The sequence below is a fragment of the Salmo trutta genome, chromosome 3, assembly GCF_901001165.1.
Source record: "Salmo trutta chromosome 3, fSalTru1.1, whole genome shotgun sequence".
In the NCBI taxonomy this organism is placed as follows: Eukaryota; Metazoa; Chordata; class Actinopteri; order Salmoniformes; family Salmonidae; genus Salmo; species Salmo trutta.
The window spans coordinates 59,652,017-59,665,782 of NC_042959.1; the positions used below are offsets into that span (position 1 = coordinate 59,652,017).

Here is a 13,766-nt window from a genome sequence, read left to right on the forward strand (position 1 = left end):
TAACCGGGGCTATGTGCATTGTATCCCGCCACCCACCACCCGCCAACCCCTCTTTATGCTACTGCTACTCTCTGTTCATCATATATGCATAGTCACTTTAACCATATCTACATGTACATACTACCTCAATCAGCCTGACTAACTGGTGTCTGTATGTAGCCTCGCTACTTTTATAGCCTCGGCACTGTATATAGCCTCGCTACTGTCTTTTTACTGTTGTTTTTATTTCTTTACTTACTTATTGTTCACCTCATACCTTTTTTGCACTATTGGTTAGAGCCTGTAAGTAAGCATTTCACTGTAAGTTCTACACCTGTTGTATTCGGCGCACGTGACAAATAAACTTTGATTTGACTTTTCTCTGTGAATTTGGTCAGGTCGTCCACAAAGTTACCTACTGGACCTTCATGGACCAGCTGTGTTTATGTGTAGCCTTCCATTCCCGTGACCAGTAATGCTTCCTATACTTTCAATGCATTTTTTTGCAAAAGATGGGTAAAGCTTGGCACAAAACAAAAAAGGTGTGTAAACTGCGTTTACCCTCCACTACACCAGTGCCCATGACATGATTTCTAAGCAAAGTTCAAATGATATTTCAGTGTCCATAATTTCGGTCTGCCTGATTACCAACGGGGGTTAAACATAAATCCATGTGCATGCAAGCAAACATGAGTGATGGATTGGCCTATTTGTCAAAGCATCAGCTGCAACACACCACTAACTTCTCTGTCCACAAGACAGCGCTATGCAGGCTTGTTGCAGCACACTGTGAATGACATGCTGGTGTGACTGTGAGCTCAGCCAGCTCAGGTCATACGGCTCAGCAACCAGCAGGCTGTTTGTGTATTGTGTGGCAGTGGTGGGCACAGCACAGTACAGCACAGCACAGGGCAGGCCCGATGGATTAGCATGAGAATGGGGAGTCAGTGAGTGGAGAGAGGGCTGGTATAAAAGAGGAGGGCGCAGAGTTTGATCTCTTTCACAGTAGCGCTCATGACCTCACCTTGCGTCTCTGCTCCGCCTCCAAGCACTCTTGCTGACTGTGGTTTCTCTCTATTCTCTCCTCCCTCCTCCTCCTCTCCTCCTTGTCTTCCCTTGACTCATCCTCCTCATCTTCCCTTGACTCCTCCTCCTCACCCTGCCCTTCCTCCTCCTGCTCCTACTCCTTCTCCTCCTCTCTGTCAGCATGGATGACAACATAGAAACCCACACCTTCCTGTACTTTGCCTACGGCAGCAACCTACTGAAGGAAAGGCTCCAGCTCAAGAACCCCTCCGCTTCCATCCACTGTGTGGCCAGGCTCAAGGTACAACCCGAGCCGACCTGACTATAAGGAGGACACCTGACCTTAATTTCACCCTCTCTATCTCTATCTCTCCTCTCCAGGACTACAAGCTGATATTTGGGAACTACAAGGGTCTGGCCAGTGACCGCTGGCATGGGGGTGTGGCGACCATCGAGAACAGCCCAGTGGACGAGGTGTGGGGAGTGGTATGGAGGATGAACGTGGCCGACCTCGAGTCTCTAGACAGGTAAGAGACCTTCATCTTGTTCACCTAATCCAAGTTGGTGCATACCGTGTCTACTGTGTCAAGGCTGTATCACAACCCGACGTGATTGGGAGTCCAATAGGGCGGCGCACAATTAGACCAGCGTCGTCCAGGGTTTGGACGGTGTAGCATGTCATTGTAAATAAGAATTTGTTCTTAACTGACTTGCCTAGTTAAATAAAGGTTAAATAAAAAAATGTAAATAAATACTGAGTCTGTGTCATTTCTGAGTGCTTCTTCATTGTGGTTGAAGTGGTCTAGTTCTAACCAGTTGAAAAGTTGTGTGGGTGGGTGTATTCATGTTTGTGTATTTGTGTGTGTGTGTGTGTGTGTGTGTGTGTGTGTGTGTGTGTGTGTGCAGCCAGGAGAACGTGAGACTAGGGGCCTACAGCCCTGTGGAGGTGAATGTGAAGACTCGTGGCCAAGAGCTCAACTGTCGCACCTACATCATGAACAGCTGTATTTACGCTCCACCATCGCCACAGTACCTCAAGGTGACACACCTTTTACACTCTTTTCCTCCCCCTTTCTATCTTTTTTCTCTCTCTCTATCACACACTGTCTCACTTTCTCAATCTATTTATATCTCTGTCATTCCAAATCAATTTAAGAACATGGACTTGACACTGAACCCTGTAAGACGTTAGGGACCTTACAAAGTGTAGAGAGGAACGGTGTTAATGAAAGTGATGCTCTCTATGGATATACAGTGGGACAGTGAAGAGAAATGCAAATAGTTGTCTCTGAAAATGATCTCTGATAGAAATCTCTGAAAAAGTATTTACCAACAAGTGCTTTTTCAAATGAATTGTAATTAAACAATATACTGTATATTCTCAAATTCATAACCAAAACAACAGCAAATCAAATTCTCTAAAGCATGTGAAAAAAGGAATTCACACATCACTCGTCATTCATTCAAGAGGATGATGTCAGCCAATGAATGAGTCTCTGTCACTCACTCACTGTGGTGGCAAAAATACCAGTGTTTTGGTGTTTTTTCTGGCGTTTGCCACTGACAGCTCCCAGATGGCTTTGTGTTAAAAAGACAATTGGGAAAGAGCAGCAACTAGGTCAGTGGATTTTTTGACTATTCACTCACAGCCCCTCTCCAAAATAAAACCTCCCTCTCTGAAGCATCTGGAATGCTACATTCCAGGTTCATATTCTGGCTGTCGCAAGAACACAGGATTTGTTTTATTTTTTTATTTAGTAGATATCCATCAATTCATTCAGGATGTACCCAATCTCATGCACTGTATTGGACAATGTGAACAGTTCCTAAACTGTGTTTCCAGACGGTTCATTGCACATCTAAAAGCTCTAGCTAAATAATCAAAGTGTTGTGAGGAAAAACAGCCAGCGAATGTAACAGGCGTGGAGCGTGGCTTTGTGACCACAGAAGCTTTGTGCAGTGCTCTGTCGTGTGTGTACCAGACTCATACGGTTGAGCTGAGTGCATTGTTCCTCTGTTATGTGGTGTGTTCTATGTGTGGTGTGTGGTTCGATGGGTACAGTATTTGAGATACACACATTCTTGGGGCAGTTACTATAGCGTTAGGCTAGTTACTATTGATGTTCTGGATTTTAATGGGCGCCACTGGTCATTTATTTGTCGTTAGATAACAGAAAATACTGTATAAGTGATTGTCTGATTAATATGGTTTAACTTCCTATGAAATTATACATATTTTATGTTGATTGTTCTCTGGTTGCCCCAGGTGATTTTAATGGGGGCGGAGCAGAATGGCTTGCCAAAGAACTACCAGGAGAAGCTGAAGTCCATCGAGACCAACAAGTATGAGGGCCCACTGCCTGTCATGGCTGAGCTGGAGCGGATTATGAAAAGAGCCAAGGAGAGAGCCAACCACCGATCTGACGCTTAACACCTTGAGCAAACTGCCATGTTTAGGAACTCGACTCCTGGTAGGACAATAGAACTTTGCTTCAACAACTTCCACTGTCCTACCAAGAGTTGTTGAATATCTTCTCATCTCCAGTTTGCTCCACTGTCCATGCACCTTGGTTTGAAAGCGAGGTAGCGACAGCATTTCTTTTTCTCTAGGAACTCAAACTTGCCTAGAGAGAACTGTTTTCAGAAACCCACTGGTTAGAGAAACCATCAAGTCCTGTGTGTAACGTTACATCTAGAAGTCCTCTTCAGGAATAGTTATTTACTGACAAATAACAATGATGACGATGACACCGAGTATCCCTCAGACTGTATAGGGATTGAATGTAGAATATGATCATGTGTATTTGTACTACTTTGGCGGACAATAAAACCTCCCCAGATGTTCTGTGTTGATCTGTATAGAGTGCACAATGGCATTAAATCAGCCTCATTCAAGATAGCCTGGTCTCAGATCTGTTTGTGGTGTCTTTCCAAATCCTATGGGTCAGTGACATGACCACGTTGTCAAGACGGCACAGAAAGATATGGGACCAGGCTACATTCAAGATCACTTCTTCTGTTAATCATAAAGAGTCTACTGATGCACCCGTGCGTCAATCTAAGTAACAATAAAATAATCCCCATAAAAATCAAATTTAAACTAGAGATATCTACTTATGCCTGCCTTCCGCATCTGCGGTAGAAGGTGGCCGAGCTACAGCTGTGTTTCTCAGACCATGAAACATCCCAAAAATCGGTCTACTCGCAAAAACGTCTGTAGCATCCGAACGGTTTGGCCAAATACTATGACCACTCTATGGAAAGATGAGACTCTCACAAACGCGATGGTGTTCTCCGTTTTTTTGTTATACCTCAAAATCAAATAACTAAATGATCCATGGTATCAACATCTTAAAACAATTCCACATGTTAGCTTAGTAGAACCCCCCCGAAGTGAGTTTCCAGTATGTGGCTTTGCTGAGATGGTGACCAGAGAAAATCAGCTGTATCATACATCTGAGTCACATAGTAATGCAACGCTAGAAGAAGGCGAGAGAGAGAGAACATGTTATTGAATCAAATAATAAAAATGTATACAAAGCCATAACCCTCATTGTTAGCTGAGAATGTGTTTCCTTTTTTTGCTGCAAACATATTTTGAACAATGGAAGTCTGTGTACTGTATATGATTGAAGGTCTTTGTCTCCCTCTGCTGTTGATAACGGTTGGTCATTGTATCCATACAGTTCATACAAAGTTCATTGGAAGCAGAATACCACTGTCTAGACATGTACACAAAAAAGGTGCTCTCTAAAACCTTAGAGTTATTTGCTCATCTCTGTAGGAGAACCCTTTATGGTTCCAGGTAGAACCTTTTCACCCAACAAAGACCCCTTTTAGAACCCATTTTAAAAGAGTGTAGTACTGGATCTGGTCACTGGCCAGGGTGTGGTTCAGGAGGGACCAGTTTGATCCACAGACGGTCCCAGAAGGCAGGCTGCATGGCCTGGTCCTGGGGCCAGTCCAGGTAGGTCCTGGGGATCACAATAATAACTGATTATTTGAATTAAAGTATAAAGGGCTTTTATCACACTCAAGGCATTATACAACACTTGAAAGACAACATACTCTAAAGTCATAATGAAGATACTGTATATAAGTAAAATATCATTTAGAAGACAAGCCTTCAAGTCAAGTTCCTCAACACATGAGGTCACAAAAAATATACAGTGCATTTGGAAAGTATTCAGACCACTTCACTTTTCCCACATTTCGCTACGTTACAGCATGATGCTGCCACCACCAATCTTCACTGTAGTGATGGTGCCAGGTTTCCTCTAGAAATGACGCTTGGCATTCAGGCCAAAGAGTTCAATATTGGTTTCATCAGACCAGATAATCTTGTTTCTCATGGTCTGAGAGTCCTTTAGGTGCCCTTTGGCAAAGTCCAAGCGGGCTGTCATGTGTCTTTTATTGAGGAGTGTCTTCCGTCTGGCCACTCTACCATAAAGGCCTGATTGGTGGAGTGCTGCAGAGATGGTTGTCCTTCTGGAAGGTTTTCCCATCTCCACAGAGGAACTCTGGAGCTCTGTCAGAGTGACCAGAGGGTTCTTGGTCACCTCTCTGACCAAGGCCCTTCTCCCCTGATTGCTCAGTTTGACCTGGTTGCCAGCTCTGGGAAGAAACTTGGTGGTTCCAAACTTCTTCCATTTTAAAATGATGGAGGCCACTGTGTTATTAGGGAGCTTCAATGCTGCAGAATTTGTTGGTACCCTTCTGCAGATCTGTGCTCAATTTTCAGTCTCATAGCAAAGGGTCTGATTACTTAGGTAAATAAGGTATTTCTGTTTTTTTTTTTATACATTTGCAAAAATGTCTAAAAACCTGTTTTGTCATTATGGGGTATTGTGCGTAGATTTATATATAATCAATTTTAGAATAAGGCTGTAACGTAACAATGTGGAGTGGTCTGATTGCGTTCCGAATGCACTGTATGTTTTTGCAAGGATGTTTCCTAGTTAAATAAAAGAGTGTAGTTCACAGAACCCCCTCTCCACATACTGTTCGTACCTGGTCTTGACCAGCCTGGCCAGGCGGCGGTGGGCAGACAGCTGGCGAGGGGGGATGTCCTCCAGGAAGACCAAGATAAGGATGTCCCTTTGCTCCACCAGCAGACGGAGGGTGGCCAGCCGCAGCTCCAGGGAGCACCAGTTACTGCGCAGGTAGTTACGACTCACCACACACACGGTGTAGCGGCTGCCTGGAACCAGACCAATAAGAAGGGTCATTAGATGGTGATGCCATTGGCTTGGCATTTTTAACCAGTGCGTCTGTATAGAGTAATTCTAGTAGTGCAGGATACCTACCGTAGAGGCTGTCTGTGATGTTGTCCACAATGTCCTTCCCCAACTGGAAGTCCCTGCTGTGCAGACATAGACGCAGGAAGGGAGGTCCCCTCTGCTCCAGGCCCGGAAGCAGCTGCTCCACCACCCAGCGCTCATCTCTCCCACTGTACGACACAAAGGCATCATAGCAGTAGCGCCCCCTGGGGTTGGGCCTCCGTACAGCCTCCTCCAGCCAGCAGCGGATGATGTGGCAGAAGGCCAGCAGGTATTCCCGAGCCAGCTGATGGAGCAGCACCACCAGCATGAAGAGGAGCAAGCACAGCGAGGTGCAGAGGAACAGGACAAAGCCCACATCCAGGGAACAGTTGGCTGCTGAGTACCTGAGATGGACGGTGCAATGATGGAAACAAAGACATCCCTTGACACTTAGATGACTCATATTATGGACACTTTCAATAGAGAAAGCATTCGAAACAGGTCGTGGCTGCACATCCAGGCCTAGATGGCAAGTCCAAATGCTAAACGGCCATGGTAGTGTTCTATGTGTGTGTTGCCTCTATGGTTGTACAATAAATGGATGCTCTTCATTATCAGTACATCTTTCTTCTTACCTGGCAAAGTTCTGGATTCCATTCTCGTTTTTGCATGTCACGTCTGCTTCCCCAGGGTGATAAAATACGACCTGGACATGTGGCTGTCTTTCGGCCCAGGCGAGCAGCCAGGTGTTGTCACAGCTGCAGTCCAGGCGAAAATTGTAGAGTAGCAGGTACCTCAGGTTGGTCAGCGGCTCTGTGAAACTCTCCATGACACTGAACTCCTCTGGGATGTGGATTGACATCTGCCTGAGAAGAAGGCAGAAAACAGTTCACTCTAAGGGCCCAAACGGAGGCCAGCTTGTAGACGCTGCTAGCCAATCAAACACAGAATCATTTGTAGTTGTAGCTCGTAATGCCAGAGTCTTGTCTAGTGGTGGCAAATCCAGACCACACATGGCCCCTTGTGGCATCCCACTGGGCAAAAACTGGTTGAATCAAAGTTGTATCCAATGTTGGAAAACTGATTGGATTTGCAAAAAGTCATCAACGTAAGGGCATTTCGTATTTTCACCCAACTTTTAACTTCAATCCAATGACATGGTGACATATGTTGTTGACTTCACATTGAATTCACGGTTAGTTGACAACAACTAAATGTAATTCAAAACTAGACGTTGAACTGATGTCTGTGCTCAGTGGGATGGGTTCAAACCCCGCCTGCCTTCATATGGGTGGGTGTTTCTATTATCTACCTGAGGGAATGCAGGTCTCTGCTCATCTCCTCCTCCAGACTGAGAATCCTGCATGTGACCAGGTTCAGGGTCTCCAGCTTGGTGAGGTTGTGGAACATTGTGGCCAGCCCTGGCTGCCGGTAGAGTTCCACTCCCATTAGCGTCAGATACCTACAGTTGGATTATAATCAGTTACCTTGTAAATGCACTTTTGAAATAATCTGTCATACTTATTTATTCTTTAGACCACTACTGCTCATAAACCCCACTCATACTTTAAAAGATGCAGGCAGGCCAGTCTTGGATGGCTTGCATACAGTAGAGCTTTTAATCTAATTTATAGTATACTTTTGAAACTATACAGCTGTTTGTCCACACTCTACCGTTAAGTAAATGGATAAATAGATACCTCATCTCCACAAGTGTGTTCAGGCCAGTCATGTCCACAAATTCAGCTGACAGCACAGAATTGAAGCCAAAGTACTGTAGGGAGGTGAAGTATCTTGCCGCAAAATAAGACCCACACAGGAGGCGTTCTGTTATGGCTGTGAGGCTGACGACGGACTGGAAAAACGGTCTCCAGCAGTCCTGGAAGAATACAGTTGTGGCACTGAGCTGAAGGGAAATCCCTCGTTTTGGGGTGCTGTTGCTGCCGATTATGATGTTCAGGGTGTACCACATGGAAGAAATGTTAATATGCATTAACCCTTGAGGGAAGACACCAAATATGTGTGTCAGATTCACATTCACGCTACTCTCCAACTCACTAGGCAAAGGGTGAAAGTCCCCTAAACTTACGTGCTTCAGTAAAGCGAGGTGGATGAAGGAAAATGCTTCAATCGTTTCAAGTGGGTTTAGTTCCAGAATTAGGGTTTCCAAGCCATGCAGGCCAAAGAAACTGTTCTCTGTTATCTGAGAGATCTTGTTATTCCGTAGGTCTAAGAACCTCAATTTAGCTAGTTCCTTAAATGTAAAGTCTGCAACAGTGGTAATCTGATTTCCTGACAAAATCATCTGTTCCAGTTTCTTCAAGCAACCAAACTGCTCTGAGGTGATGTTTGTGATGTGAAAGCTAAACAGGCACAGTTTTTTCAGCCACAGAACGGGACCCTTTTGAGTGTCACAAAGCATACTGATTTCAACTTCCCTCGAGTGCGTAAGGAAAACACCCAAATCAACGAGATTCTTCAAATAATGGATCAAACTCAAGTTAATTGCATCATGATCATGTTCATAATAATATAAATTAATCCTCTTTATCCCCTGGCAGTTTCTCACAGCAGATGCGGTGTTGTTCCAGAATTGATGATTTCTTACATTAATTTCTGTGATTGAGAGTTTGAATACTGTTTCACAAACTGACTCAAAGGAAATACATTTGTTGTAAAAATCAAACGCCTGTAGTCTTTTGATGCCAGACTGCAGAAGCTGTGTCTGTGGCTCATCAACTATAGGCACAGAGAGATCTGTGATGTTTTCAAAGCATTTGAATGCACCTTTTTCTAAGTGATGAGCATTAGGGAATGAAAATCTCACCTCTTGAAGACGATAGAAATGAGGAAGCTCAAGAACAGCTCCTTTGGTGTCAGAGCAGTTTGGGGGTCTCAAAGTGACTATCTCCTCTGACTTAAATGTCAGGCTTGTTATTGACTCTGACATATTAACTATCCTGCATAGCAAATCAGATAGCTCCTGTGTACAACATCTGTTGACTGTGAGTTTCTTCAAAAGGGGGATCCCTCCAAATACGTCCAGTGCCATCACAGAAAGCATGCAATCCGCAATGGAAAGTTCCTCCAGATTAGTCAGGTCCCTGAAAGTGTTGGATAGAAGCGATGCATTGTTACACGGTATCATCCCCTTACAGTTCAGAGAAAGTGTCTTTACACTGGACAGTCCCTTGAAGGTGCCATGGAGAATCGTGGGTAGAAAGCCCTCTAGGTGAAGTCTCTCAAGAGCATAGAATCGAGAGAGAGCGCCAGATTGCATTACGTATCCACTCCTGATCTCGAGACAGAGGGTCTGGTAGTTTGATGGAACAACAGAGAGGTTGACTTTGAGGTCATATATATCCCAGCAACTGGCAGTGAAGCCGATCATGCTTGGGCAGTTAGCGTGAATGTACATCCAGTAATGCACTTTCTCATAGAGGATACATTTGTTACTCAGCCAACCCCAAGAACCAAAGATCCAAAATGCAAATAGTCCCAACTGAACACAGACCAGGCTCATCTTTCTTGTGAAGTAGCTCAGAGACACTGGTCAGTTAGAATGACTTGATGCTTGAGCTGCAGTTAGAGTATATATTACTATCTGTGGAATCTTTTTTTGGTCTGTTTTCTTACTGGCTTTGACAGAAAGAGAAAGGCTGTTGTACACAGATAAGATTGTTGTTGCTCACCTCTTTCTAACTTCCCTTCCCACAAAATATCTATAAGAGAACTGGTGGAGTGCATGGCTTGTATCTTTAAAATTAGATAATCAAATATAGCACTGATTGCAGAAGAAACATGTAATGCATTAATGCATACACAACATGTATTTCACAAATTACCTAAAAAAAAATATTGTATCGGTGGAAAATAATTTTAGAATCCTTTTGGAAGTGAAACGCGTATAGTATTGGTAAATATTGTAGTTATTTAACATGAACCTAATCTCCTAATCTTACTTCTTAACTTTAGTCTTAAAGCTACAATTCACTGAATGCTTCTATTGAGAAAGGATTCACAGGGGGCTGTTGCTACGGATGTAAATATTAGCCCAACAACACTGCAAAAAAGTCTGGTTTCAACAGTGGTGGAAAAAGTACCCAATTGTCATACTTGAGTAAAAGTAAAGATACCTTAATAGAAAATGACTCAAATAAAAGTGAAAGTCACCCAGTAAAATATTACTTGAGTAAAAGTCTGAAAGTATTCAGTTTTAAATACACTTAACACTCTGATGAGCCCGAGGCGGAGAATATACGACTCCCTAGGGAATAGGCCCCGACCCCAGTGATCTGCGTGAAGAGGGGGCGGACAAAGAGAGGCCGGAAAGCGGGCTGCCTTCTGAGAAGTCGGAGGCGATTGAAAAAAAAACACTCCCCTCAATTCTGCTAGCAAACATGCAATCTTTGGACAATAAAATGTACGAGTTATTGGGAAGATTAAACTACCAACGGGACATTAAAAACTGTAACATCTTATGCTTCACGGAGTCATGGCTGAATGACGACAATATCAACAGCGGCGTCTGGTAAGACAAGGGGCTGAAAATGACTCACGGCGCACGATATCTAAGGAAGTCTCAAGCTATTGCTCACCTGAGGTAGAGTTTCTCATGATAAGCTGCAGACCACACTACTTATGGAGAGAGATTTCATCTATATTCTTTGTAGCTGTTTACATACCACTACAGTCAGAGGCTGGAACTAAGATAGCATTGAATGAGCTGTATTCCGCCATAATCAAACAAGAAAATGCTCACCCAGAGGCGGCGCTCCTAGTAGCCAGGGACTTTAATTCAGGGAAACTTAAATCAGTTTTACCAAACTTCTATCAGCATGTCAAATGTGCAACCAGAGGGAAAAGAACTCTGGACCACCTATACTCCACACACAGAGATGCATAAAAAGCTCTCCCTCGCCCTCCATTTGGCAAATCTGACCATAATTCCATCCTCCTGATTCCTGCTTACAAGCAAAAATTAAAGAAGGATGCACCAGTGACTCGGCCAATAAAAAAGTGGTCAGATGAAGCAGATGCTAAGCTACAGGACTGTTTTGCTAGCACAGACTGGAATATGTTTCGGGATTACTCCAATGGCATTGAGGAGTAGAACACATCAGTCATTGGCTTAATCAATAAATGCATCAATGACGTCGACCCCACAGTGACTGTACGTACATACCCCAACCATAAGCCATGGATTACAGGCAACATCCGCACTGAGCTAAAGGCTAGAGCTGCCACTTTCAAGGAGCGGGACTCTAACCCGGAAGCTTATAAGAAATCCCACTATGCCCTCCGACGAACCATCAAACAGGCAAAGCATCAATACAGGACTAAGATCGAGTCGTACTACACCAGCTCTGACGCTCATCGGATGTGGCAGGGCCTGCAAACCATTACAGACAACAAAGGGAAGCACAGTCAAGAGCTGCCCAGTGACACGACCCTACCAGACGAGCTAAACTACTTTTATGCTCGCTTAGAGGCAAATAACACTGAAACATGCATGAGAGCAACAGCTGTACCGGAAGACTGTGTGATCACGATCTCTGCAGCCGAGGAGAGTAAGACCTTTAAACAGGTCAACATTCACAAGGCCACTGGGCCAGACGGATTACCAGGACATGTACTGCGAACATTCGCTGACCAACTAGCAAGTGTCTTCACTGACATTTTCAACCTCTCCCTGTCTGAGTCTGTAATACCAACATGTTTTCAGCAGACCACCATAGTGCCTGTGCCCAAGAACACTAAGGTAACCTGCCTAAATGACTACAGACCCGTAGCACTCACATCTGTAGCCATGAAGTGCTTTAAAAGGCTGGTCAAGGCTCACATCAACACCATCATCCCGGAAACCCTAGACCCACTCCAATTTACATGCCGCCCCAACCAATCCACAGATGATAAAGTCTCTATTGCACTCCACACTGCCCTTCCCCACTTGGACAAAAGGAACACCTATGTGAGAATGTTATTCATTGACTACAGTTCAGTGTTCAACATCATAGTGCCCTCAAAGCCCATCAATAAGCTAAGGACCCAGGGACTAAACACCTCCCTCTGCAACTGGATCCTGGACCTCCTGACAGGCCACCCCCAGGTGGTAAGGGTAGGTAACAACACATCCGCCACGCTGATCCTCAACACAGGGGCCCCTCAGGGGTGTGTGCTCAGCACCCTCCTGTACTCCCTGTTCACTCATGACTGCACGGCCAGGCACGACTCCAACACCATCATTACATTTGCCGATGACACATCAGTGGTAGGCCTGATCACCGACAACAACGAGACAGCCTATAGGGAGGAGGTCAGAGACCTGGCTGTGTGGTGCCTGGACAACAACCTCTTCCTCAACGTGATCAAGACAAAGGTGATGATTGTGGACTACAGGAAAAAGAGGAACGAGCACGCCCCCATTCTCTTCGACGGGGTTGCAGTGGAACAGGTTGAGGAGCTTCAAGTTCCTTGGTGTCCACATCACTAACAAACTAACATGGTCCAAGCACACCATGACAGTCGTGAAGCGGGCACGATAAAACCTATTCCTCCTCAGGAGACTGAAAAGATTTGGCATGGGTCCTCAGATCCTCAAAAGGTTCTATAGATGCACCATCGAGAGCATCCTGACTGGTTGCATCACTGCCTGGTATGGCAACTGCTCGGCCTCCGACCACAAGGCACTAGAGAGGGTAGTGCAAATGGCCCAGTACATCACTGGGGCCAAGCTTCCTGCCATCCAGGACCTCTAAACCAGGCGGTGTCAGAGGAAGGCCCTAAAAATTGTCAATGACTCCAGCCACCCTAGTCATAGACTGTTCTCTCTGCTACCACACGGCAAGTGGTACCGGAGCGCCAAGTCTAGGTCCAAGAGGCTTCTAAACAGCTTCTGGCTACCCAGACTATTTGCATTGCCCCCCCCCCTCTCCACACCACTGCCACTCTCTTGTCATCTATGCATAGTCACTTTAATTAACTCTACCTACATGTACATACTACCTCAACTAACCGGTGCGCCCGCACATTGACTCTTTCCCGGCACCCCCTGTATATATTGTTATTTTTTTACTGCTGCTCTTTAATTACTTGTTACTTTTCTCTTATTCTTACCTGGATTTTTTGAAACTGCACTGTTGGTTAGGGGCTTGTAAGTAAGCATTTCACTGTAAGGTCTACACCTGTTGTATTCGGCGCATGTGACTAATACAATTTGATTTGATTTGAAAAAGTAAATGTAATTGCTAAAATATACTTAAGTATCAAAAGTTTACGGAGAGCCAGGGGCACACTCCAACATAATTTACAAACAAAGCACTTGTGCTTAGTAAGTCCGCCAGATCATATACAGTAGGGATGACCAGGGATTTTCTTTTTAAGTGTGTTGGACCATTTTCCTGTCCTGCTAAATATTGCAAATGTAACAAGTACTTTTGGATGTCAGGGAATAGTAGAAAGTACATTATTTTCTTTAGGGATGTAATGGAGTAAAACTAA

At 44.6% G+C, this 13,766-nt stretch overlaps 2 protein-coding genes across 3 annotated transcripts in view; one reads left to right on the forward strand and one right to left on the reverse strand.

Moving 5' to 3' along the window:
• The first annotated feature begins 965 nt into the window (after nucleotides 1-965).
• On the forward strand, nucleotides 966-3,855 carry ggctb (gamma-glutamylcyclotransferase b). The gene is made up of 4 exons (XM_029743552.1): nucleotides 966-1,306; nucleotides 1,387-1,532; nucleotides 1,912-2,044; nucleotides 3,272-3,855. The coding sequence occupies exons 1-4, from the start codon at nucleotides 1,187-1,189 to the stop codon at nucleotides 3,434-3,436; spliced, it is 564 nt and encodes a 187-aa protein (XP_029599412.1). The 5' UTR covers nucleotides 966-1,186; the 3' UTR covers nucleotides 3,437-3,855.
• A 620-nt stretch (nucleotides 3,856-4,475) lies between these two features.
• The window catches only part of LOC115181759 (toll-like receptor 13), a 30,710-nt gene continuing 21,419 nt past the window's right edge, over nucleotides 4,476-13,766 (reverse strand). The window contains exons 1-6 of one of the 2 annotated variants that reach the window (XM_029743554.1): nucleotides 7,967-9,773; nucleotides 7,579-7,728; nucleotides 6,902-7,132; nucleotides 6,312-6,670; nucleotides 6,016-6,205; nucleotides 4,476-4,979 (exon numbers count right to left, since the gene is read on the reverse strand). In XM_029743554.1, the coding sequence (XP_029599414.1) occupies nucleotides 4,880-4,979; nucleotides 6,016-6,205; nucleotides 6,312-6,670; nucleotides 6,902-7,132; nucleotides 7,579-7,728; nucleotides 7,967-9,684 (2,748 nt within the window). In that variant the 5' untranslated portion in view covers nucleotides 9,685-9,773 and the 3' untranslated portion in view covers nucleotides 4,476-4,879. Of the gene's footprint in view, nucleotides 4,980-6,015; nucleotides 6,206-6,311; nucleotides 6,671-6,901; nucleotides 7,133-7,578; nucleotides 7,729-7,966; nucleotides 9,774-13,766 lie in introns of those variants that run through there. The other variant, XM_029743555.1, reaches the window with a different exon arrangement.